Source organism: Dermacentor variabilis, chromosome 2, assembly GCF_050947875.1.
Source record: "Dermacentor variabilis isolate Ectoservices chromosome 2, ASM5094787v1, whole genome shotgun sequence".
Classification (NCBI taxonomy): Eukaryota; Metazoa; Arthropoda; class Arachnida; order Ixodida; family Ixodidae; genus Dermacentor; species Dermacentor variabilis.
This window is the reverse complement of record NC_134569.1, coordinates 166,913,357-166,941,342: the sequence shown is the minus strand read 5'-3', so window position 1 is coordinate 166,941,342 and position 27,986 is coordinate 166,913,357. Positions and strand designations below refer to the sequence as shown.

At 44.9% G+C, this 27,986-nt stretch overlaps 1 protein-coding gene across 1 annotated transcript in view; it reads left to right on the top strand.

Annotated features, from left to right (window-relative positions):
• The first annotated feature begins 724 nt into the window (after positions 1-724).
• Positions 725-27,986, top strand: part of LOC142570545 (arylsulfatase B-like) — an 89,981-nt gene continuing 62,719 nt past the window's right edge. The window contains exons 1-3 of the mRNA XM_075678920.1: positions 725-1,083; positions 15,200-15,476; positions 23,017-23,176. Coding sequence (XP_075535035.1) covers positions 1,073-1,083; positions 15,200-15,476; positions 23,017-23,176 — 448 coding nt within the window. The 5' untranslated portion in view covers positions 725-1,072. The remainder of the gene's footprint in view (positions 1,084-15,199; positions 15,477-23,016; positions 23,177-27,986) is intronic.

Below are 27,986 nucleotides of genomic sequence, written 5' to 3'. Positions count from 1 at the left end.
GCGACCTCCCAGTAGCTACGCCACTGGCTACATTATATTGGCCCGTATCACTGTTCATTGAATGTTGGCTTGACTAAGTGAAGTTTCTGTGTGACTGTATGCATTCATTCCAAGTTTACTGACACGCATTTGGGTTTGAGCAGGGCCTCTGCTCCATGTTGATCCTCAAGTGGTCATCCTCGAGGCTGTGCGCAGCCAGACGCGAATTCAACCTTGCGGGCACGCAGACAAAGGGCCCTTTATCGCCGCTTCGTTGCTTCCCAAGACTCCTGCAAAGATAAGAGGGTGACCCAGCCACAGAAGCTGTGGTGTTTGTCCGTGGAAAGCAGCTAATGTAGTCGCCTTTCGACAACAGATAAAGGAGCCGCTAAGATGTAGCGCCCGTATATTACAGTTTGGTCAAGATACGTAAACTCCCTATACGTCCCTTGGGACGATCGGTCGCACGCCGACAGGCGGCGACAGCGTTGCTTCCACCCCTAGCGGCTGCCGGGAATTCAATAGGAAATAACTCACAAACAAAACAACTCCTTCATGTCGTTACTGTTGATGTGAGAAGAGAGAGAGAGAGAGGGAGCGCATCCGCGATTACGAGATTTGCCGCGGAAGCCCTTCTTTTCCACTTCACATGCAAGTGGGATCTGTTTGTTAAGTCGGCGAGGAGGAATGAAGCCTCAAACCAGCGCGCCACGCCGCACTCCTCCTCGCAGTTGCACGTGCGGATTCCATTTTGTCCCAGCGGCAGCTTGCAAAGATGGCGGTTTAATTGCGAATTAGTGCGATTCTAACATGTTCTGTCTGGATTTTCTGCGATGTCAGATGACTCAACGTCGACGGGCTACCACTCTGCAGTATTCGGCTGCAAAAATAACGTGGGAAGCAAAGGTCAAGTGATCTTCAGCCGTGGCGACTTCGTGGGCACCGGCGCTGCGATAGCAGAGAAGCGTCCGCTTTGTATTGCCAGCATAAACAGAAAGGACTTGATGCCATCGCGTGTATGCTCGGCAGGTGTTATTCCCAGTAAGCGCTCGGCGACGAACTCGGAATTCGGCACCCATTATCAAACTGGGATATGAAAGAACGGTACGTATTCGAGTCCGTCAACTATTGCGAATGGATGAAGTTAACTATTTTCTAGTGTACTTATTCTGTTAAAACATGTTCTGAGATTCACATGCTTGGTAACCAACGTTCTGGTGGAGGGTGACCGAGGACGTATTATGAAAGCAGTACGTGCCAACTAAGAAATGAAGGTGTGTTCTTTTACATTCTGTGACCAAAAACATGCCTACCGTGTGCCGGCCGGCGCTAGTTCGCACATGCTCTGCCGTGCTTCCGAATGTCACCGGCAAGCTGCCAATGCCGCTCATTACACCCTGTATTACTGCAGAAAATAAAGTTTATGTTGGAAAGAGTAGTTCGTTTTTCAGCTCTCTCGAGTAGGCGACGTGCCCTTGCACGCACAAGCACCATTCGAGACCTAAGAGTGTGCATAATTTCTCAACGCGTCGCGTGCGTCTTGTTGATCGTGGCATATTCGCGGCCTTTATAGTAAGCTTTATTCATGTTAGCAGTCCTTACGATTGAGTGATCTTACAGTTCTTTATTTTGTAAGGCGTGATGCCTGAGTACCAGACAAACAATGTTTATAAAATCGTACCGCAAAAATGTTAGGAGCACGAAAGCTAGCAAAACGTGTTTCCTCGGAGCTTCGCAGTTACCTGGATTGGGATGTACGCTAGTGCGGCACACCGCATGACACGTCGAGACACCTGTGATCGTTGTCACCGGATCGAGCGAAACCTTAATAAAGTTACACGCTAGGAAATATTTATAGAGCAAACCGTCGTTAACTACCAATATACGATGTTAAAATCTTATGTTTCGTCATTTCACGACATCAGTCGCTTTGAAATTGCAAACTTGCGGTTAAGTTTAGTGCTACAGTTCAACTAGTCTACAGATATAGTGGGGGCTAGCATAAAGAAAACAACTTCCTGGCACCATAATTATTTAATTTTGTTCGTATGCTGAGAAGTGGATCGACTAAAGCTTGCCGATTTCTCAGTAAGCCAAAAACTCAACACAAGCAAAAGTTGAACGTCTCTGTTTTTATTCGCACATCTTGAAGCGGAAGAAGATTGACCTCCACGCAGTACGAAAGTGTCAATGTGCAGAAAAATTTAAAGAAAACAGACAGCTTGTAAGTTCTGTATTACGATCAGGGGTGCATGAAACCGCAACTAGGAATTAGGTGCGCGCATCATTTCGGCGTCGTTGCTCTTGAAGTTTGATAAAACATCAGGGGTTTTTCTTGTTAAAGTTAATCTGTGTATGGCTAGCCTATTTCTCCGTACGTCTGTCTCCTGTACGCCGAAAACTCATCCGGCGCAACCTACTGGCTGTGCCAGTAAGTTGCGACGTCAGTAGTGACGTCGTTGCTGTCCGTCGCAGCTGAGGGCTCGGGCAACAATTTGTCTCCGGCTCCGAAATCGGTAGGCCACGCGTCATGCGTACTCCACATAGTCCTCATACGTACTCCGGACTCCTCATAAGTAAGTACTTCGGCCGCAGTGCTCACTGAGCGGCGTATAACTGCCCGAAGAGTGCCTTGTCAGACGACCCCTAGACGGCGGATACCCCACATTACGTACGCACTACCCGATGCTTAGTTGAACGCTGCTAACCGCTGCAGGCGCTCCCTTGGTTATGGTTGCTCCACTCCAGTACTCCGCCGAGCGCTTCTGCCTAGTGTCACCGAGAGCCATAATTTGCTTCATTTCCTTTTCTGTTTTGTTTTAGTAGCATTCGCTGCGCCCAGTGGCATATCTTGCCTATAACAAGAACACGGTGGCGTTTGAGTCAATTTCGAATTGAAGGAAGACTGGCAATATGAAATGCATGGTACAAACCACTGCTTCTGCGATTTCTGAGCAATTGCTTCAGTACGGTGCGACGCAAAGGGCCTGGAATAGCGAGTGCATAGGTCTGGTGAAAACAAAAGCTGAGTATATGCAACTGATGGTCACAATAGCAAATGCGATATTGACGAAAGTTTCAGACTGTGATAAATTGCAGAGATGAGTATTCATTCGAACGACACGTGCATACATGAATATCCATCCGTCAAATGGCTAGATCATACTACCGACGTCTTGTTTATTCACTACTGGTTGAACGGGATCATTCCTGGAATGCTGGATAATTGGCCACACCGCTTTCCTAACTGATCGACAGTGGGTCTTCCGCACCGGAGTAGGCTTTTGTTCCACCGTAGTTTGTTGTGTGGGCCGATTTTAACTGAAAGACAGTGCGTTCCCTTCTTCAGTCCTCACACTCGTTGCAAAGTTTCTCCGGCAAAGCTCATTAATCTTTTCTTTCACCATCCAATCATTTTCATATCCATCATTAGCACATTCAGCCAAGATATTCCCCTCGTCGGCATTATTTTCACTGCAAATGTATCTGAAGAGTAGAATGGAGGAGATGGCAACGTACCCACTGCAACAAGGTTACGAGGCTGCATCTTAGCCGGTTCAGGGTTACGTGTACCCGGAACGCAAATGTTCTCAGAGGATAGAATTCTCGAAATAAATGTTTAATTTTATTGCAGGAGATTCATCCGCACTATAATGGAGCTATGAAATCCGCACTTGTCGGAGGAGGTGCCACATAGAAACTATAGAATCTATTATTGTACGTGTACAATGGGAGGGTATCTCATTGAAGGTTTCTCTACTTGTGGCACTTAGGCGCAATAACATACGTAACTAGTGGACGCACAGAAGACGCGTGGGAAGCAAACGGTCTGCAGACTGCCCTTCGCTTCGGCGTTGCCTTGCTCACTGGCGAAATAACACCTCTAGTGACCTTTTGTTATACTTAGCTGGGAAGTAATTCCCGCATCTGTACAACGCTACACTTGTTCAAGCTTCGCATTCTGTAAACGAGGGACATTGTAGTGAGAAAAATACTTCACCCTTAGTAGTTCAAAGTTTCAGTATGAAGAGTTCATCCTAGCATTCCATTGTGAGCAACATGCTCGAGGAAAATGCCATTATTGCTTTTTTAACTGCAATGGCAGCTCCAACTTCATTTACGCGCCCTTTACGCGCCCATTCTTGAAAATGCAGATGCATTTTCAAGAATGGGCGCGTAAGCTCGGGATGAGGGCAAGTATTAGTCTACAGCACGATACAGTTCTCTGTATGTGCTCATATATATTTACATAAGGCAAAGCGTTATAATCATCAATTTTTAACACTGTTGTCAATTTATCTGGCATTACGCCTCCACGATCAAAATTCCCGTTGCATAAAAAGAAACTATACACAACACCATTGCTTTAGTTTAAGCCGCGTAATAGCGTTCTCCATAGTTTAATGTATTCAATACAGAGCGCAAAAAAATGTGTTCATTTGTTGCTTTACTAGAGCACGGATTTCTTTGGCCATTGCAATTGTGAAGGAAAAACATAAGCATGTGGATTTATGACCCATATGTCACTTTGTAAAAGTAGTCTTTCCCTACAATATGTATTGCGAAGCCAGGCTAAATGCATCCCAAGTAATACGTTGAACTTCTGCATCTTATTTTTGTCTATTTCCAACCAAAGTAGCGTAGCTTCTGCGGGTACTCTACGGCTCAATAAAGCAGTCTCCTGCAGTCTTCACTATATGATCGGAATTGGTGATGACAGTGGCATGCTTATAATTGAGTGTCTACATCTTGCGCTTTCCTATGCAAAGCTTATTTTTCATACATTTCATGCTCCCCTAGCGAACTTGTAAATTAATGTCTATCATGAATCAATAATTCGAAACGCAGATGATCTCGGCCTACCACTTTAGGTTAAATAGAGTGAGTGAGTGAGTGAGTGAGTGAGTGAGTGAGTGAGTGAGTGAGTGAGTGAGTGAGTGAGTGAGTGAGTGAGTGAGTGAGTGAGTGAGTGAGTGAGTGAGTGAGTGAGTAAACTTTTATTTGGTCCAGCAAAGCGCGATGAAACGCGCACCCGGCTAATCCCACGACGGGACTGACAGATCTAGTCTGCCGGCCCGATCGCGGGCGCGCTGGACGGCCAAGATTTGGTCCTCAGAGACGGGACTTCGCAGGAGCGCGTCCCACTCTTCCTTGGTGAACATCGGGCCGAGCGACCCGCACTTCCAGAGCATATGAGGCAACGTAGCTACCTCACCACAGGCCACGCAAGAACAATTCGGATAAATCTCGGGATATATGCTATTAAGGGACGCCGGATTTGGGTAGGAGTTCGTTCACAGAAGTCTTAGTGTGACCGCCTGCGGCCTGCTTAGCTTGGAGGGAGGCGGGGGGAAAACCTTTTTTTCTAAGTAAAAGAATTTGGTGATTTCGTTGTGTGTGAGAGGAGCGTCTCTGTGTCCGGGTGGCGCACTCCATTTTCAGCTTAAAGACGTCTGCAGTATGTGTGATAAACCCTCGTGTTGGGCCCTTCCCGCCACGCCGCCGATTTGGAAAAGGCTCTAAGCTTGCGCAACTGCTGTTTGATATTCTCCTGATATCAGTTGCATGACCACTGGAAGAGATACAAATAATCTAATTTCTTCAATATGCACACCATGTGGTACTTTGACCCGCACGCAGGGACTTTAGTACTTAGTACACACCTTTCCAAATTTGTTGAGCACAGTGCAGCGCCTGAAGGAAACTTCTAATGCTTCACAAATTTACGAATATGTACGCTGGCCGCACAACATTTCTCAAGTAATTGCCAAAGTGCCCTAGACAAGACGGAATGGACCGAATGAGGTCAGCGATCTGGCGGACAGAAAAGCTCACTCTCGGGCAAGACAGCAAGTCCTCACGCCCTTTCCTCCAATATTCTAATATCGCAAAATAACGCATGCACTTTGCTCTATTCGTTCGCCTGCGCCCTTTCTAATAATCATGGTCAGGTGGAGAAAGTTTCCTTCAAGGAGCTCTCTGGAACGAAGCTCTCTGGAGCCTCTCGTGAGATGTTGGAACCGGCCTTGCTGCGTCCGTTCCGGCATTCAGAACGTGCTGTGTTCTGCAGTCTTTCAGGTGCGCCTAGCCAAGCAGGAAAGCCAGAACTTGCAAAACACCCCTTAAACGCTTTGGCTGTTATCGCCGAGTCCTTTACATACACTTTGAAAACCAAGAATCTAGGAGCCATTGAATCTTAATCACTCTCTGCAACATGTTGCAATAATTCTGTGCACTAGGCAGAACACTGTCGCGCTATCATTATCATGTTATCCTATCACAACACAAGCTATCACTCTGTCTAAATAAGGTCCCTAATAATAAATAATAAGCTTAGTTGATGCTGTTGTTCACAGCCTCAACTAAGCTTGGTAGCTTATGCCAAATTCAATCGAGAGACAGGTGCGAAAGGAATTTGCAAAGAAAAAGTGTTCAGTTTGTTCAGTACCGATGTAAATAGTAATGAATAGCTGTGAAGAGCAATGTGAATGGCTGGATTTCTTATTTTTATGCGTGCTTCTATGTCTGAAAAATGAGGCACTGTGTGAATGATAAGACTGAAATAAAGTCAGCAAGCAAGAGGCAGCTACCTGGCACTGCGTTGTGTCGAACGTTGCTCTGAACGACTAAAGATTGTAAGAGTGCATCAATTTACGATAGGAGTGTGCACGACTGATGTCGTAAGCCTTCGGAATCAAGGAAAGCCGCAAGCAACCGTAAGCTGCCCGTTCACTTCACTCCTTGCTCAAGAAATAATATTGCTATCGAATTGATTTCGGCACACCTATTTCCCTCATAATCCTCTTATGTTGTCTCTGTGCCCTTCAGACGCGGCATACACACATTGGGGCGCGAGTTGTTTTTTCTAGTTCTGGTCAGTGGCGGCAAAAAAGAAAACTAACATTCATTTTCAAGTGAAATAATGCTCTTGTCGTTATTGGGCTCTCATTTAGCTTCTATATGCTGCGTATATCTGCAGACGATCGCTCTGCTGAAGGTACTACAGTGTTCGACAACAGATAGTTTTAGTACTGCGTACATTTCGTATACGCAACGGCGTTGCATACATAAGATCGCTGCGTTCCGCAAAGCGCGCACGTGCAGAACGCAACACCAACGGTGCGTGATGCGTATACGCGGCCGCTACGTACGCACGCATCCGACTGTTGCCCGCGTACGTGTGGAACCTTGCGTGCTGCTCCCATGGTTCTCGCTTGTTCGGGAGAGCGCGAGACAAAAGAGTTTCTGACGAAAGATCGTCAGAGGCGACCAGTGGAAGGCTGTACTTTTCAATGGCCTGCGATTTGGCTTTGCTACCTCAAGTGAACTCGCAGAAGCCATTCCCGGATCCTGAACGGTGGGAATGCACAGCCAAAAATAGGAACCTTGTTTTTGAGAAAGTGCTCAGTGTGCGCTGTTTGTGCGAAACGCTCGACCTCCCGTTGGGGCAGTTCGTCTTAAATGACCATGCCAACCTCAGAAAGCGAGTGCTAAGCTTTTATTTTTATCGATGTGATTCCTGTATTGCATCTGTATTGAATGTAGAGTATCTTAAAGGCCTAAATATAGTTCGCCGTAGTGTGAACGCGCGCACGCGTTACATCACGTCGGCGAGATCAGTATTTGAGCGCGTAGTTCAAAGGTAATGCGTTGGTTGATTAATTGGACACTAGTGCACAGGGGATCGCATTTCAAATGTAAATATTGCAATGTGCTGAATAGTGGTGTTTTATAGATCCACGATAACTACAAGAATATTATACGACAAATATTGCAATTGTTTTGAGTACCTTTTTCCCTGATTCATGTGAAAAAAAAAAGTGTCTTGTGTTGCATACCAGTGCTGTTGCATGGCAGTTTTCTTTTGCTTTATATATTATTTGTTTTTCTTTCTTCCTGTTTTTCCCATGCTCGTGTGTATATTTTACAATCCACTTCCTGTTTGGGCCTGTGCAAAGGCCTACAGTATTGTTAAACAAAAAAAAAATAAACAGGGTCTGTAGTTCGACCGATGGTTCGATGCACTCGCGTACGCAGCCAACGCGCTCCGACGCGACCGGCGCCTGACAACGTTCGCCCGGTTACGTACGTAGGCATTTCCCAGTAATAAAAGCACTGATGTGACACGCGCTCCTACCATAGAGAAAGCTCCTACGTTCCGCAAAGCGGTTGCCTACTCTGTGCGTATCGTCATGCCGCAGTACTAAAACTGTCTAATGATTCCTACGTGTCGCGTTCGGGCAGAAAATGTAAGAAAATACTTGTTAATTTATTTCCTCGCAATGCGTGAAGTGAATATTTAAGTTATTTATTGATATTGAGCCTGAGATTTAATTGTTTTCGAGCGGAAACGCAGCAAATAGCAGAAAATCTCCCTGCACAGTCAATAGACAATTACTTTCATGAAGACTCACTAGAATATGCAAAAAGCAGCATTCTGCGATATTGTTTTCTTGCAATGCAGCATCGATTACCTTGCTATAAAGGTTTGTAAATTTGGTACAGTTATTGACATTCCATCGTTATTCCCGCCTGAAAGGGTTATTTTTGTTCTTCAGTGGAGCTACCACATAATGGTTCCCAAAAGAATAAACATTTCCTAGTTACAGAAACAGTCTGTGCCTGCTTAACGTGCGCTGCTTATAATGCTCAATTATTTAGCTAGTCGCGCGTTATGTAATCAAACGGCTGCCTTGAACTCTAGATGCCCTGTTAAAAGGGATATTCCAGCGCTTCTTAAGCGATACTAAGGCGAAAGAGCTTTCAACGGCTCATGGGACGAAAAACGTAATCTCCGGCGTTACGCCGCTAGACGTCCTCGCACTGAAATTTATATGGAGTCGAACCCGCTACCTGTGGTGTTGGTTAAGACGAATTTAAATAATAATTATTATTAGTAATATTTAAATTCGTCTTAAGTTGGAGATATGGGCGAACCGGCCATATCTCCAACTTAAATTTTAATTGACATCTTGCGATAAATGTAACGACACCATAGATCTTAGTCATATGCTCTTGCGTTTCTCCGTGTTACGCAGCGACAAACACAACACTGAAGAACGGTGGGGCGCAGCTCTGCGCAGTCTCACATTAGAAAACAGCTATGGGCAGTCCAACGGGCCCGCGAAGCGGCCGAATAGCTAGACCTTTCAGTCGCAACATGGGAGTGGACCGCTGGGCTAGGAAACTACCTCGACTTAATAGACCTCACTAAAGTTTTCCTGTCCATCCATCCATGGTGAAAGTCGAGAGTCGAACCCACTACCACCTATGGTGTTAATTATGGCGCAGTGAATTAATGCACAGTTAAATAGGATAGACTTAATACACTCTAACCCGCTACCTGTGGTGGAGTCGAACTTACCTGGAGCTTACTTGGAGATATGGGCGTACCGGCCAGATCTCCAAGCTGAATTCTAATTGACACTGTGAAAGTGGACAGCCGAACCACCTACCTGCGGTGTCAATTAAGGCAAAGTGAAATAATGCACACGTAAATAAGATACCGTGAAGAGACTCTAGCCCAGGACCTGTGGTAGGACTCGAAGCCACTTGGAGATATGGGCGAACCGGCCATACCGTTAAGTTAGATTCCAATTGACATCGGGAAGGTCGGGAGTTGAACCCACTACCATTGGTATTAATTAAGACCTAGTGAATTATTGCACAGTTAAATGGGATAGAGTTAAGGCACTTTAACCCACGACCTGTGGTGGGAGTCGAACCCCCTTGGTGATATGGGTGTACCGGCCATATCTCCAAATTGGATTCGAGTTCACACCGTGAAAGTGCATAGGCGAACCCCCTACTCATAGTGTTAAGGCGAAGTGAATTAATGCGCAGGTAAATAGGATAGCGTTAAAAGACTGTAACCTATGACCTGTGGTGGGAGTGGAATTCATTTGCCGCCCATATCTCCACGTGCCACTCTCGACCATCAAAGGCCGAGAATGGCACCCATGATATTTGATGGCAGTCGAACCCAGAACCTTTGGTGTTAATTAAGCGAATTGAGGTACATTTAATTATGATTGAGTTAATTAAGGCAGCCTAACCCGCGACCTATGGTTTTAAATAGGGTCATCTTAATTAATGCGTGATTAATTCAGGCATGGCTGTTTAAGATTTAGTTACGACACTCGAACCTACGACTTTGCTGTTAGATAAAGCGAAAACAATAAAGACAGCTAATTATGATCGAGTTAGGACACTCCAATCCAGAACATTCGGCGTTAATAAGGTCAACTTAATTAAGGCAAACGTAATTAGTGCACGGTTGATTTAGACTGAGTGAGAACAGTTGAACATATGGCCTTGTGTTAATTAGTACGAGCCTAATTAGGTAGATTAAATTAAGGCACTCGAACCTACGGCCTTTGGTCGCAGAAAAGTATTAGGGAGTAACAACGCTTTAGTATGAAAATGTCAAGTGATGCAATGAATGTCTCATGAGCGGGCAGGCTTTCTGTTAACTTCTTCGGTTAAACCCCTTAGTTGCCTTGAGCAATTCCGAAAAAATTTTAGAAGTACTATATTAGGAACTGAAAATTTTACGTCATATTTGTTTCAATTGTATGCAAGCTTCCCGGCAATTTTTGCAAGAATTTCCAGAATTCTACGAACTTGTCATTGGTGCCACAGTTGTGATTGCGAATTATCTCGTTATCAGCAGTTAAGGGGTTTTAAGATTGTAACGGTGAAGGCTCTGCAAAACTACTGCAGCACATATAAAGGAGAAAGCAAAAGACGGATTTGTATCTACATTTTATACGCCGTCTGTGCAAATTTTCAAAATGAATATAAATTATTCCGATACAAACGGAAGCGAACTTTCAGCTTTTTTAATAAAAACTTTTAATCTCATCCGTGTATGAATCTTTCCGCGACATCTAAGCACGTCAGAGTAGCACAATGGCTGTGTCTACAAAAAGCCGACGTCGCGAAAAGTCGCGGTTTTGGGGGTTTATCCTTGAACGCTTCTCGACTTCTGAAGTACATGGTGACACAAGTCCGTGGGTCTTATTTATTAACCTGGATGCGACAGCTTCCAACGGCAATGGCTACGTGAGATATAGGTAATGAAGAACACGAGGCAACGTCATAGCTGACGAAAGAATAATCACGACCGACATTATTGTGTTGCTGCAGCCACACGCATTTTCGTCTGCAAATGTGCGCAGGAGGGAATCACAGTCATTTCCGCTGTGCCTGGAAAGTAAAATCAAGGTTTTGTAAAAAGTTATTGCAGCTGAATTTTTTTTTGTACGATCGAGGTAGCAGAGCATTTACCAAGGTCCCGACAGGAAGCGTCGGTTCTCTTCCATTCTCGCATTAAGCGCGTATGCGTGGCTCGATGCGGCGGCGACCAAGCAGTAGGCGGCGTCAAGGGTGAGTAGACGCAAGTAAAATTAACTAGTAAACTTTTCGAGGATTGATTTAAAATGTTCAGCCAGTGCAAATAGATCAGTGTATAAATATTCACCTTCCAATGGTAGTGAGTTGCTAATCCACCAAGGTTTTATCATAGCGATCAGCAACCTCCGAGATTATTTTTAAATCCATGCAATTATCAATTCCCGAATGCACTTAGTTCCCTAATTCTCATCCCGTTCGCTGGCGATTCCGTTTCACTGATCGCTAAATATGAGCCTATAACTGTCTTAACGGTTATTTATGGTCTACCAGAATAACTAATATTTGTTAGCGTACCCTTTTGCAGCGCTTCACGCGCAAACACTGATTTTTCTTTTATGTGTGTGTCCGTTATCATGAGCTAAATGCCGGCTGAAGACTATTAGCGCCATAGAGCAGTCATTACTTATTCAATAATTATTTAGTCAATCGAAACTCACGAACTGGCGTCGAGAACTTTGTGTTAGTAGTAAAATTCAAACATTTCAATGAACCCTTCATGTTCATTGGCAACGCAAACATGTGCAGAGGAAAATTTTTGAAGCTTGACCTAACTCCCACGAACTCAACTGCAGAGCTGTGATGCTTCTTTCTGGTAACGAACTGCGCTTGAAGTCTAAATATTCACAAGAATGGAAATCGATCCTGCCTAACAGCACTCAACTTCAAACGAATGTGGTTGCTATAGGAGAGCGTCCTTTTTAATTGAAGTACTGAACACCGCAAACGCACCTGAAATGTTAGAAAAAGTAAGGTTGGACGCGTATTCATATATCAGACATGACTGGCGCTGGTATATCATTTCAGGACAAAAACCGGCGCAATAGCTTACTTCATAAGTTTGCACTAGGAATGTCACCGGAAACTGTCGAAATCGATCAGGACTTTAAAGGCTTTATTGTGTTTAAATATCGAGGTTTGTGGCCTTTGTCATAGCGTTTTTCAACACAACCACAACGCTCCAGAATTTCAATTTCTAAAAACCAAGCCCAGATTCAATCATGTCGACGTGGCAATCGCGTCGTCTTTTCACCGTGTGTTCGTCCCTTTTAGCGCTACCTTCAGTTTTAAAGAATGCATCACCAACTAGCCCAGCACCAAGTTTTATTTGTATTCGGGGGAAGAAACTTTGGTGTGGACGCGGCTGATTGCATACTGTTATCAAATATCAAATAGTAAGATAGCATACACGTAATGTGAATTAACTCATTAATTTACCACACAAAGCATTACATATTTTCTCTATATTTTTGAAGTGTTATATAATAGGATGTTCGCGCACGTGAGAAACATTGCTGGTAGTTTCGTGGAAGAAATTATAAAGTTTTATTGTTGTGACGCGCAATGTAACGATGGAGTCAGGCAATTTCATCTAAGGTCATCGGATTCCGCGTACGTGTTCCAAGTTTTGAAGGCACATGGTAGGTCTGTAATCAAAACGTTAGGTGTATAGCCATGGACACTATGCGGTGAGTCATCACACCGTAGATGACTCACCGTGTGCATCCCAATGAACTATTCTCAATATTGCTACATAACATACAAAGGCTTTGACATCGAAGATGTGACTCTGGTTGTGCCCCAACTATAAGCGCTACGTGAGATTGCGCGCTGCACAAGATAACAATGAAGACAGTCGCAAGCATCGCCATATAGATTTAATAGCATTTAACTACCCGCTACATGAAACCTTCGCATGTCATAGATTCAAATACGTAGTTTAAATCTGCAATGCTTTCTCTGAGGACTTGACCACGCGGAGCAGGGCATAGGTGCCTGGCTACGCCTACGCGTCAGCTTAGGCGGCTCCGACTCCACAGACGAGACGCGCACAAACCTGTAGCACACTGCTGCTATAAATCACCCTCAGCGGAAGCGTTATTGTTTGTGTTCGAGTAACGTTTATCCTGAACTTCAGTAATGCTACTTTATCTTATATTTCAATTATATAATATTATAAGTGCCACATTCTTTGCAAATTGAAAATACCTAATGTTCGTATGCACACTCCTTGAAAACCCAAGCCAACATCTTTTAGCACTGCTTCCGGAAAACGCATGCCGAGCAGAGAGGAAGACCAATACCACTTTATAGAAAAGTACTCATTTGGCTGGTCGGTTCATGATTACGAGCAGTAAAACAGCGCTAAACAACAGGACGAGGACAGGAACACAGACACCAGCGCTGACTAACAACCAAGGGTCTTTGTTCTTTCACTCAGCATATATACACTCCGCCGCTATCTGAAAGCACAGAATCAACAAAATTGAGCATGCGCAGGGGAGAAATGCAATAAATGCGATAGGAAGGCAATCTCCTTTGGAAGGAGGGAAATAGAGGGAAGGCTTACAACTGCTTCGCCACTAACTTTAATGCGGAAAGATTCGGAAATAAGACGTGCGCGGTCATCGCGGTATTTTGACAGGTAGGTCCCATTTTTAAAAGACAGCTTGCAGTCGCATTCATTGCAAAGAAGTGATAACTGACCCTCTCTGTCTCGTTCTTGTACTTTGTTTGAGTGTTCGCGCATGCGGCCATTGATGCACCGCCCCGTTTGACAGATATAGAAAGCGCTTGCATGAATGAGGGTTCTTATAAACCACACAGTGACAACCGTCACCAACAAACCTCTGTCTGTGCTGCTTTTTACAGCTTTTTTGATGTTGTTCTTGGTCACCCGATTGATTTGATGACACAGGCTACCTAACTTATTGCTGGCAGTGAACAGCGACCTAACGCCGGCCCTGCTGAGAACCTTTATGAGATTATGTGCAACCTGGTGCACATATGGGATAACCGCAACCATTTGCTATGAGGGATTCTCAGACTGAATAACTGCCGATTGCTTTCTTTTAAGGCTTGTTGCGAGGCTTTCGGCGATGCTAGTCAAAAGCGGTACCGGGAAACTTGCCAGCTTCAGCCTGGCTACTTGCTTTTTGAAGCTTGCATCCACTTGGTGGTCACAAGACCTGATGAGGGCCGCCTTCATGAAAGATCTTGCAATACCGCGCTTGACTATATTTAAGTGTGCGGAGAAAAAGGGAAGAAGATTCTTACGAGATCGAGGAGCGTAAGCCCAACATACATGATTGCTTGAGAACGATAGCTCCAAGTCTAAGAAACGCAGCTTGTTGTCTGACGCAAGCTCCGGGGTCAATTCAAAGGAATGTACAATTATGCGGAACAGGTCAAAATTATAGCAGCAGCAGGCTGCTTGCCAGTAATATTAGTATTGTAAAAAATTAAAAGTCATCAACATATCGCATCACTTTTACAGTGCTCGTCTGGCTGAGCTTAGTTCCAAGATAGCGGGCATAGCTGGCTAATAAATCATAGCTGGCCTCTTTCATGCGAACGTTTTTATATCCGTGACCGCATATGCAATGACCGCATGCGCTAACACTCAAAGAAAGTTTAAAAACGAGCCAGCGATAGTCACACTGCATTGCAATGAATGCGGCTAAAGATGTGACCTACCTGGCAAAATACCGCGATGACCACAAACGTCTTATTTCCGAAGCTTTCCACATTCATGTTAGCGGCGAAGCAAGTGTAAGCCGTCCCTCTATTTCCCTCCTTCCGTAAGAGATTGCTTTCCTATCGCATTAATTGTATTTTCTCCCCTGCGTATGCTGAATTCTGTTGATTGTGTGCTTTGAGATAGCGGCGGAGTGTATATATGCTTACTAAAAGGACAAAGACACTTGTTTGTTAGTCAGTCGTGGTGTCCGTGTCCCTCTCCTCATCCTGTTGTTTAGCGCTGTTTTACTGCTCGTAACCGCTTTGTACCCTCACTTTCGACTTGCAGGGAACATGCGGGATCAGAGGCTGATGCCAACGCAGAACCATGGCTTAAAGACGGTGGTGACAATGACGGCGTCGCAACTTCACCTGCGACGCCTACCGCAGCCGCCGTTCGAGAACACCGAAGAAGGCTACTGAAGTATGCCATAATCTTCACATTTCTGTTGGTAGGAGCAGCGCTGGTCGCGTTGATGCTGTGGCCGACAACGCACGATGGTTCGATGCAAGCCTCGTTGCACAAGCGGCCGCCTCACATCGTGTTTATACTTGCCGATGATTTGGTAAGCAGGTGTAAGCTGTTTGTAATGCTGTTTCTAATCTGTCTGTCTGTCTGTCTGTCTGTCTGTCTAACGTTATCATGTCTTGCCACTTTCTCTCTCATTGACTTTAGCAGACAAAAATATCCTTAGGAGAAAACGAAGGAACTTCACACGATTCTTTGTGCAACACGACATTGAAGCTACTACAACCCCTGTTCGGCCCTGTTCCTAGTCAAACAAGGTGTACATCGGCATCACAGATTTTTTGGGCTAAGTAGTAAAAGGTTGCATCTTCAACGAGCATCTCCGGAACCTTCAGCGGCAGGATGGCACAGCCCTTCTCCAGTACTTCAGCGCACGCTGGTAGAAAGGAGAGCTACCGGCTGCTCGAATTACTCGGAGGTCACCATAATCCCCTAACCAAATAAACACCGCAGCATCGAGAACTTGCGCCCTATTTTCCTTACATCGTGCGTTGGTAACCTATTCGAGCATATGATACACAACCGACTAACCTCATACTTCGAAGACAACGGATATTTCCCGAACACCATGTTTGGTTTCAAGCAGAACGTGTCAACGCAAGATATCTTGACACTAAAGGAAGACCTCATCGACCACCTCAGCACCAAAACGCAATCATCGATCTTAGCCCCCGACTTAAAGCGAGCTTTTGACAACGCCAATCACGACGCTATCCTCTGCAACCTCGAAGACTTAAGCTGCGGCTCTTCGACATACGACTGTCAGGAATTTCCTGATGGACTGCAAGGGCACAGTTGGAATATAAGACCTGCGGCACGACGGCATCCGACTACCGAGCAAAAGCACCCCGCAGGGTTAGGTCATATCACCGTTGCTATTCAACTTCACCGTGATCAAAATTACGCAGCCTCCTCGACGCCATAACAGATCTACGACACGTTTTTTTATGCAGATGATATGACGATATGAATAAGAGCCATAAACACCGGAACGCAAGAAACACGCCTACTGAAAGCACAAGATGCCATCGGGAACTACTTGCAAAAATACGGCCTCTGCTGTAAACCTGAGACGTCGGAACACCTGGTTCTCAAGTTGAGAACATCAGGCAAACTACCCGCCTACAATAAACTTAACCCAAACGTCACCCTCAATGGAACGCCCATCCCAAAAGTAGAAACCCTACGAGCTCTAGGGCATCCACAAAGGCAGGTCCGGGGGCAGCCACATTTCCCGCAACTGCAACGAATGCTATCGGAGCTCACGCATTTCGTCAAGAGAGCTACAAGTCATAGAAGCGGACTTAAAGAACCAGACATGCTACGTGTGATACAAGCACTTGTCACCAGTCGAATAACATACGATACGCCCTACCTCAAGCTGAAGAATGCAGAAGTAGAGAAACTTAACATACCAATATATAAAGCCATAAAAATCGTCCTAGGGCTAGCATGCAGTGCTGCTACTGCGAGACTTCTCAATCTGGACATATACAACACCTGCAAACAAGTATCTGAAGCTCACAAAGTCCGTCAGTTAGAAGCTCACGCCCACCGGACTATCAGCGCTACAACGGCTGAGCTACGGTGAGACCTTTATAGCGACCACGGACCGAAAAGAAAGGATTCTTCCAAATTACTTCCAATCCCTGCGCATGACACTAATTCCGCGCAACAAGCACCCCACGTACCAGAAGTGAAGAAGAAAAGCCCGAGTGGATGCCCTACGGTGAAGAGACAGGCAAGATCCGGACGCCAGACACACCGCCGCAGTCAAATACCCGCACAAAACGCCTACGCCATGAGCGCCATACAAACCCAGGACAGAAAGCTAGCATCTACCACAGTCGCGCGCACAAAACCTTAAGATTGCAGGAAAGACGGCGATCGCCCTATAAACCACGATGTGCATGGACGCTGCTGTCGCCTTTTCTGATTCTGAAGCCTTTGTCAGGAACTACAGTGAGGGTCACGTGTCGACAGAACAATAAAGATATTGAAACGCCGAAGGACAACCATACCGTACACCTGGGTGACATGGGTTCCTGAACACGAAGGGCTGGAGGGGAACAAAGCAGCACACGTCGCGGCCCGAGGCCATGCCTGCCGGGACAACCCTTCCTACTCTCGATATGCCTCGTCTTCATCAGTAGGGGCAGACCGTACTCATAACATACTCAGCGATCCTTCAATGTCACAGACTGTAAGACAGGTTATTCCCGCCACCTCGCCCAAACCTTAACAAAGAAGAAAACACCACACTCAGAAGACTACAAAGTAACACTTACACCGAGGGAATAATCATGCACAGACTCTACCCAACGCTGCAAGGATACTAATGCCCAATGTGTGAGGTACCCGACACCTTGGTGAACCTGATTCTCGAGTGCCCATCACATCTAGACACAGACGCATCGCCCTCACCGAAAGACTGGAACGCCAGATAAGAAATCGAAGACCTCATCGAAACGTGAGAGGCCAAGCTCGTCTTTGAGGACCTGGAACAAGAACGATGCTCTGTCGGCAGAGCCCAAAGGGGCAGTTCAGGCCAGAGGGTTCCTGGAATGGCGACACCTTCCACCGAGAGTAGAACAACGGCTTTCCCTGGGATACTGTTTCGAAAATAAACGTTTATTCTTCCTCCTCCAAATAGTAAATAGCTGGGAATATGGCCATCTCTGTAACTTGAGGATTGCTTGTAACACTCACGGTTGCTTGTAACGTCTCGCGCGAAGCATCGGAAACTAAAGTGCTCATTAGTAAACTAAAGTAAAATACGCATTAGATGACAATTCTCAGTATTTCTGTAGTTTTTCTTTCGGTACCTAAAGCGGATATTTTTGCGAGGTAACTGTAGTGCTGCCGCTTGTATTCTGTGCGTCAAACTTTGCGCGGAGGCTCCTCTATATCTACACTAAATCATAGGCAGTTATGCGGTCCAAAATTTCGTTGTTGTCGGCCATTACGCAAGATGACTTCTGGGCGCGGCATTGCACCGGTTCACGTTTGTTTATATCATATGAAGGTCGGTGCCCCATCCCGTACATTGTCATTACGATTCCGTTAACTCCATGAAAGCGAATACTTCCGGTGATTTTATCATTGTGTCTGTCCGGCATCGCTCTTTCGGGCCGTTTTATTGCGACAATAATAACTCAGACACTCAAAGCAACGTTGTGTTCTGATCAATGGGTCCTGCAGCGGAGCCCGGGCAGCATACTGCATGCGCTGCGCTGCCGGTATGACTGTTGTGTCCACACACACTAGTTTTCCTGTTGACTAGCTGCGTATATGCAGGGCTCTCAGCCCAATGGACGGTAAACTTCAAGCTAGTGTTATTAAATCCTTCCACAGGGCGCTGACCAACGCTGACAGTTTTTTGTTGGTCTCATCTCGTGCACCATAAAGGTGCAACTTGTCCAACGCCAGTGACGATGCTCCTCATCCCGTCAGCACTGTGAGATCTCTGGCGGCTGTCAGCAGTCGCCTGGCACGCAACGTAATGCCAGCACGTTGACCGTTCTGGCAAAGCACCGCCCGTATATCTTTTTCCTTTTAAGCGAGTCCTCTTTCGCGAGTTACTACCTCTCCCACTTTTCTTCGTATAGATTACGTGTGTTTCTAATGTCTTTCATTGGTAAATCCTAGAGGTAGTGAATATACGTGCCACTTCGCATGTGTCACAGGATATGTGCCCCAGGATTTACTGTGTATGTGCCAATGAATATGTGTTAACACTGTGTACTAGCGACTGGGGCCACTGTGCACATGATGACAGTGGGTATGTGTTGCTGCATATCTCGCCCTTGGGCTATGGGTTCGTGCTGCTGAGTCTGTGCAACGTGGCCACATCGTATGTGATGACTATGGCAATGATGATAACGGATGACAAAAATTTTCGAAGTCTATCCTATCTAAATACATGTAAAATGAGAATTCGTTTTTCTCGGCAACCACTGCACCACATTTGAAGAGGTTTGTTGCATTTAACAAAAAAAAACAACTTCAAATCTAGTGACTGTTGATGTTAAATTTTTGATTTAGGTTGTAAAGTTTTTATTAAAAATCTGCAAAAATAAAAAATTTTCTAATAACGAAACTACCAAGTTTACAACTCTTTCACTCAGCAACAAAAATGGATATCACAATTATGTGAATTGCGCCTAATAGTTTATCTAAAGCGGACAAAATTGACATATAACACATGAATCACAAAAAATTTGCTAATATGGAAATACAGCTCTTGCGCAGCCCTTGTAAACAACGTAACGAATTCACGCAAGCTATAAATTGACATAAAGAATTTGTCCGCTTTGAAAGATCTAATGTATATATATCGTTTACAGAACCGCGATATCTGTTCTTGATGCAGAGCTATTAATTTGTAAACTTCCGGCTTCTATTATTTTCAAACTGTCGAATATTTGAAAAATATTTAAAGAAAATTCAAGCTCTAAAACAAAATTTCCCTTTCAACAGTCACTACAATTTAACTTTCTCTCTCAAATGTAACAAATTTCATTAAAATCGGTCCACGGGTTATCTAAAAAAAACGTTCTTGCGTTTTACGTGTATTTGAATAGGCCGCGTCGGAGTTGGGCCCGAGCTGCAGCTTCCTCTTAAGAGCAAGCTTTAGCTCGGGCCCAACTCTAACGCATCCTAGGGCCGTATAACGTAAAACTATTTCAATATGTTTTTACTCCATTCTCCTTACGTCAAATTTGCGTAACCACCGACGCGAGCATCGGGTGGTTGCCCGCAGCGTTGTCTGATCAAAACAATCTAATGCTCCCCTCGTGCATAGGAGAACACTTTTGTTTGCTTGAAAAGCAAATAACATTGCCTGCACTGAGCAGCTTGTCTTATCTAATTGGCTCGCAAGAGGCGAGGAGCATGCTCAAGGGGAGAGAGATTCGATGGAGCCGAGCCACTGCACTAAATATCGATAAACGGATGAAGCAGGTGGTGCCGGCGCCTGCGATTTGTTCGCTTTCTCTTATTTAGCTTGCGGTGGCTCGTCGACAATCGTAGCAGCATGCAACGGAAGTTTAAGAATGACGCTAAAACGGAACCTCAGCAAAGAAGAGTTGGCAGAAAGGGGTTGTGAACGTGCCGAAAGTTCTCGAAAACTTTACACGGTCACGCAAAAAGTTTATTACACGCAAATAAACCCATGCTCTCCGATAGAGGCGAGTAGCCAGGGCGGGAGAGATCGGCGGCAGCCATCTTTTATTTCTTTAGAAACGGGGCACCCTGCGGCTTCTCAGAGGAAAATTCAGTTTTGTTCGGCATATGGATGCATCTTTAACGCGTACGCGTCACATTGACGCGAGAAGTTTTTGCGGTTTTGTGACGTCGCGTGAGAGGCAAGTGAACTGCGTGCCAATTTTGACCAATAGCCGAGGGCTAAAGACTAGAAGGCGTCAAATTAGAAATAACTATATTTGTTTTGTTCGGTCATTTATGCATGATCAGTGTGTACACGTCATATCAGATGCGGAGCTATCGCGGTTTTCGTGACGTCTCATGACGGACAGGTGAAGTTGGTGTGGTCCAAAAAAGTTTTTGACCAATCGCGGTGGGCTGATTGCAGAATCGGAACAGAAAAGTTGGGAATAGCTTTACGTTATAGCGCCCCTATTCAACTACATGTAAAACGCAAAAACATTTTTTCGAGATAATCTCTGGACCGATTTTAATAAAATTTGTTGCATTTTCGAGAGGAAATTTATTTCTAGTGACTGTTGGATGCGGAATTTTGATTCAGGGCCTGAATTTTGTTAAGAACATCTTCAAAAATTCCGCGGTTTCAAAGAAGAAAAAGAAAAGAGAATCACGAAGTTTAAAAGTTAATAGCTCTGCATCAAGAACAGATATCGCCGTTCTGTACACAGCCTCCATTAGATCATTCAAAGCGGACAAATTCTGCACTATTCTGCAAAAGCTGCATTTTTATACTAAACTTTTCTTTTCGATTCATGCGTGACATATCAATTTTGTCCTCTTTAGATGTACTTTTAAATGCAATTCACATAATTTTTATATTATTTGTCATTGCTGAGTTACAGGGTTGTAAACTTCATAGTTTCGTCTTCCGAAAATTTTTGATTTTTGCCAATTTTTTTATAAAATATTGATCACATAAATCGAAGATTCGAAACCAACAGTCGCTAGATTTCAAGTTTCTTTTAATGGAACAAACCTCGTCCAATCGGGTGCAGTGATTGCCTAGAAAAACCAATTCTCCTTTCACATGTATTTACACAGGAGCACCTGACCTATAGCTTCAAGAGACCTCCCAAGTTTTTTTTTAGAGTTTTTGCTATAGATGAAAAACACAGCGGTACATCCGCATGGGAGCCATGGCGCGACAGCGGAGGGAAGGGGAGGGAGGTCATCCGGGGACAGTTTGAAGATTATGTGACGCGCCGGCGTTTTTGTCTTTTTTTTTGCACACCACACTTAAAGAAAGTGTCAGAAGGTGCACATCCCGACGAGGCCCACCCATCAACTGTGAGAGTGTATTGTACTCTAATGTGGGTGACACAAATTTGATACCGGCGCAACAGGACGATAGATATATAGAGGCACAAATGCTTCAAACAGAGAAGTGCCTACGTACATCAATGCTTTGTGTGTTGTTAGGATTGGGGGCTCAATCCCACCGTTCGCAACCCGTTGTCAAGATTGGAGTCGGGCATGAATTATAAGGTAGCTGGCCCATGCCGTCGTCCAACTTATCCACGCTGAGGACGTTGATGAAAGGAAGTACTGCTTCTCATCGAGAGCGAGGAATATGGGTTTATTTACAGTATTTACATGCAGTTCATCAGTCTAGCATGACTGGGAGAGAAAGTGCGTCAGTCTAACACGACTACTTGAGAGAGTGTCTCAGTCTAACATGACTGCTTAAGAAAGTGTATCGAGCATCCGCACAACAGCCGTTTATAAACACTCGGTCCTCCCCCGATTCCAAGGTGGCGGAAACGTTCGTCCAGTCATCGTAAACACGCCGCCTCTTCGCGGGATGGTTTACACATACACACGCACACACACACACGCAGGTTCACGGTCCGAAACCGACATCACACGGATTTCGTAGAACTTGGAGCGGACCCTCGCAGTGCACCCGGGTAGCCATTGTCTTGCGTCTTGGTCGGCGCGTGGGAAGGGGTCTCCGACGACGTTCCCGCGGTAACTCCCCCACTCATAGCAGATCAGGTCCGCGTTGGTGGGTTCGGCAACAATAGTTGGCCCGCCGAACTCATTCAGTCACAATGACAATTTAGTGACGCCGTGGCTAGAGGTTTGCGGCGGCACTCTAGGAAACGTTGACGCCCGTTGTCGCAACTGGCTGGCAACACTTGCCCTTCAGCTGGGCCGTTCTTAACAGTGTCTATGTCATCCTTGTGTCGCTGCATTGTTCTGACTTTGGTCCCAAATATAAAACGACAGGCCTAAAACGAGCATTTGTATAGAAAAATTTGATACTTCCGCTCTTTAAAGCAATAAACGGTATTCTCAGCAATCTGAAGCCGGTGTTCTGATCACAGATATTGACTAACCTTTATCCACAGGGTTGGGCCGACGTCAGCTACAATGGGAACCCACAGATACGCACTCCAAATATCGATGCTCTGGCCTGGAACGGAGTCCGGCTCACAAGACTCTATCACCAGCACTTGTGCACACCGTCAAGAGCAGCGATCATGACTGGGCTCTATCCCATACACACAGGTGCGGCTATTCCGTGTTTCCTCCACATATTGCACCCCCCCCAACCAATTCCAATTTATGGAGTTTGACATTCACAAACTGCGCAGTTGGTGTTAGCAAACGTGTAGCACAGGACTCCAAAATATATTGTAGTAGCTGCGATATTTTTATTGTGCATACCATTGGCTGTACATGCACGACATTTTTGTATCCCTACACCTCCCCTCTATCTCCCGTCGCAATGCGGCCGCTGTGGCTGTGAATCCGACCCGTGACCTCACGCTCGGCTGCGAAACGCCATAGCCGCTGAGATACGGCGGCTGGCGGGCTCCTAATTCAGAGCAAGCCATTGTCAAGACGTTTACTGTACAATGCACTAATTTCGAGCGCAGAATCCCTGGTGCCATATCAGATTACCTGGTGAGTCTGTCTTGCGGAATGCAGGAGACACGATATGATGTATATAACGACAGTAATGGCTCTAACTCAATAATAACTCTAACCTCTACAGGGAACAACTAAATATATCAATGTTCCCACATTTCGTAAATTATTAGTTATACTAATGAAGCTGGAATAAACGCAAAAGAGACATTTTTTTATAATTTGATCAGTTGTTATGAGTCACTAATTCTGTGCCTATAGATTTTAGCTTCTGGGATCGATTATTTATATGTGTGTGACGCATTCCTCAAATGAGCATATTGCTTGTGTTAAATGCATAGTTCTTCGAGATGAATGCAGAGCCATTCTCCAGCACGGGCTAGTTATCGCGGTGTTTTCCTTACCATGTGTTTACAAGCACGTATCTTCATCATGAGATTTGTCGCTCATTGTGGGAATAAATATTTCAAAGATAGCTCTGATCAGAGCATCTACACATACGTAAAAATTCTGTGACTCAGTTGCCTCTCTGTGTTAATTGCTGTATCTGCTACAAAGAAAATGTTGAATAACCAAATTCAGTAATCTATAGCGAGCAGAAACAGACTTGTATCCATCAATTTCGTATGCCTGACAAGAAAATATCTCTTTTTCTTCTGCAGTAAAAGAGTGGGCGTGAATTACCAAAATTATTGCCGAGAGCCTCCAGTGTAACAGCTGTTATAACGCCATTACTTTCACTAGAAGGTCAAATTATATAAAAAATAATTTAGACACTGAATTTCCACAATGGACTAGAGGCACTAATCTTCCTTTTAAAATAAAACCACGGTATTAACCGACGATCATATTATTTATTCCCTTCACAGGCGTAGCAGATGTAGGTTAGGTGGTATACTCAAGTCTTTTTTTCGTTGCGTGAGTAATGCAAAGCAGCGATGTGGGTACTAAGGTCACGTGGCTAAATAACTGCGTAGATGGTTGTATGCAAACGCCACAATGAATGCACAATAATGTGCCATATAACTGTAACATTGCACCCACAGTTGAACGGTGCACCAAGACCACGCAGACGTTAACATACGAAAAAATTGAAGACCAAAACAACATTCCGATTACTGGTGTTTATGAAACCACTTTTTCGCATGTCGGCTCCACGATGTATTCTTGGGGCGACTTCGACCTGAGGAACCATGTGGCAGCTAATAGTGCACGCAACTGTACGCCTTGGTTATAGCGTATAAAAACTAAGGCTGCATGCAACTGCTTCAAACGACAGATAGACGTTCTCCGATCTTGAATGCAGTCGCATTGGTTATATACGAGGTGACAAGGTTAACGCAGGTATCCGGCAGAGCACTTCAATGGATGCACACGTCTCCTATAGACATTAGTCGGAGCTCTGCTTTCGGCTCAGTTCTTGGTGTTGTTGTGTCAAGGATGTTATTTGCTTTAACATCAGTGGTGTAATTACGATTTCAAGGAAATATTGCAATCATAAAAAGCCTCCAAGTAAACGATCGCTGACCGTGCGTGCACATTCAAGATGACAGGCTTCATACGTGGCTGCGCTGAGCCTTCATAAATGCGACAGCGACGGTGAAAAAACTTTCGAAAAACTCGAAAGACGGTTATGAGTCTATAACGCGAATGTTTGAGCGTTATTTCTTGTGTGTGCCTACGCGTTTTGGCTATCGCTTTCTACCTCTCCGTATCCCTTGAAGGTCAAAAGGTCTTCCTTCCTCCATGAAAATTCAGCGTAAAGAACGTTTCATAGCACTCTGCATTAAGCTAATAGGCTGCTCTGAGGGGCTGTAGTACAAGCCGGCTTTTCAAGCATAGACTGGAGCAATGGGGCGCACAGCAGCGAGCCCAACGAGCCACCACTGCAAGCGTTCCCGTAAATCCCATCTGTGTGACGCGACCCGTCGGCGAATCCCTTCCCCATCACCAGCTCACGAATGCAAAGGCGAAGTGGGGCCGCACCGTGGTAGAGCTTCCATGACAGTTAAGGTGCTAGCGGTGTGTCCTACTGCCCGTGATGTGTGATTCCAATCAATGATTAAAAGTAGCGCCATACCCGCCTCCCTCCCCCGCTTCGCGCTCGTCTCTCCTCGCGCCTCTCGCCCCTCGATGCAGCGTAGCAGACGACGCCACGCGTTATTGCAAGCGGGATGACAACTCTTTAACTTGGCGCTTTTGTTTTAGCTCCTACTTATTTCCAGACGCACTGAAATTACATCCGAAAGCCCTACTTCAACCATGGGAAATTTTAGGGGGAAACCATGTAAAAGAATGTATGCTTTGGAGTCACGACAGGGATAGGGTGGGCACACGCGTTCGCCTCTCTGTACAGGTTTGCTCTGAGTACGGTTTGTGAATCGTTGCAAGTAGCTGTGAAGCACGGCTGCCTGAAAGTGTTCATCAGAAATAGATGCCACGAATGACATCAGCCATTCGGGCATGATGGCTTCGCCTAGAGCCTTACAATAAACCGTAAAACGTGTTATGTTGGCAATGACTATGCGCTCTGGCTAACCTTAGGCATGCTGGGTACAATGTCCAGCTCAGGCTTCTTTTTGCCAAAATCGCGCACAATCAACGGCTTAAATTCTTCATCCGAATACTGAACCCAAATATTAAACAAAGGACAAAAAAACGTCCTACACGAATTGAATATCATCTGCCCAGAAAACAATTCGTTGCGGGCAAAGATTATTTAAAAACAAAGAAGCTCAGTAAGTATATCATAAACTTTGGTTGAACGAGCAGAGTTTCCTACGGTATATTTAAAGCTGAAACAACCTTCTTTATTTTTTTTCCTAAACTATTCACGCATGCAAGTCTGATTTCTTTCTGGAGTACTCTAACAGTTTATTTGACGCTGTATTTTTTTCCACCGCTAAAAACACCTGCTTAAAAACTCAAATTTAGTCCTTGAGTTTCGCTTTGTTTTTCTTAAATCAAAAAGCATGCAGGAACTGCACAGGAGTTATCGATGTATGCGTAAGCATATCTCCAAATTTAAATTGGTTCACCCCCAAACTTTAGGTTCGCACAACCGTAGTCTTTCTTCCCCATGCATTTTCTATGAGAGAGAGAGAGAGAGACAGAGGAAAGGGGAAAGGCAGGGAGGTTAACCAGAGCGGAAGATCCGATTTGCTACCCTACGCTGGGGAGAGAGGGTAGGGGGAGGTAAAGTGATAACAAAGTAGAGATAAAGAAAGAAAGGAGCGTAGACACACAATCACAGTCGGTCACTGTCACCGCGTACTGCCACGGCACAGCACAGTAGCAGTTGCAGGCTACAGCCGCTTGTCCAATTCTGTCGCCCTCAAAAATCGCAACCGTGCCCTCGTCGCCCTCTGCTGCGATGCCCCGCCCCCTTTTGATGGCGGCATTTTAAAATAAGTTCCTCTGTGAGAGGTCTTCGGTAAAAGCGGGCTGTCGCAATTGCGAGTGATCGTCTCTGTAAATTATAGCGAGGACAGTAACAAAGAAGGTGTCGAAGAGTCTCCTCTTTACCACAGTCATCACACGAGGCGTTGTCGGCCCATCAGATTCGGAAAGCAAAAAACTTGGTGAAAGCCACCCCTAGCCATATTCGACAAAGCAGGGTAGCTTCGCGACGACAGAGTCCAGCTGGAATGCAAAGGAGTAGAGAGGAGTCCATTTTCTATGCATGGATCCGTATCAGTGGCGTAGCCAGAAATTTTGTTCGGGGGAGGGGGGGGGGGGGCTCACGTTGCAGGTGGACCTCCTCCTTAAGAGGAAACATTAGGTCGTATGCTCCTATCTAAGTACATGTAGAAGGAGAATTCGTTTTTCTCGGCAATCACTGAACCAAATTTGATGAGGTTTGTCGCATTTAAAAGAAAAACTTAAATTCTAGTGACTGTTTGTTTGGAATTTTCGATTTAGGTCGTCAATATTTTATTGAAAAGTGGCAAAAATCGAAAATTTTCAGAAAACGAGACAATTAAGTCTACAACTCTGTAAATCAGCAATGAAAATTGATATCACAATTCTGTGAATTGCATATAATAGTACATCTGCAGTGGACACAATTGATATGTTACACATGAATCTCAAAAAAATTTTGCATTGTGAAAATACGGTTTTTGCAGAACCGTTGTACACAACGCAACCAATTCATTTATGATAGAAATTGATATATCGGATTTGTCCGCTTTGAATGGTGTAATGGATGCCGTTTAGAGAACAGCGATATCTGTTCTTGATGCAGAGCTATTAATATTTAAACTTCGTGCTTCTATTTTTTTTCGAACTTTCGAATTTTTCAAAATATTTTAAACAAAGTTCAGGCCCCAAATCGAAATTCCGCTTCCAACAGGCACTGGAATTTAAAATACTCTCTCAAATGCAACAAATTTCATTAAAAGCGATTCAGGAGTTATCTCAGAAAACCGTTTCTGCCTTTTACATG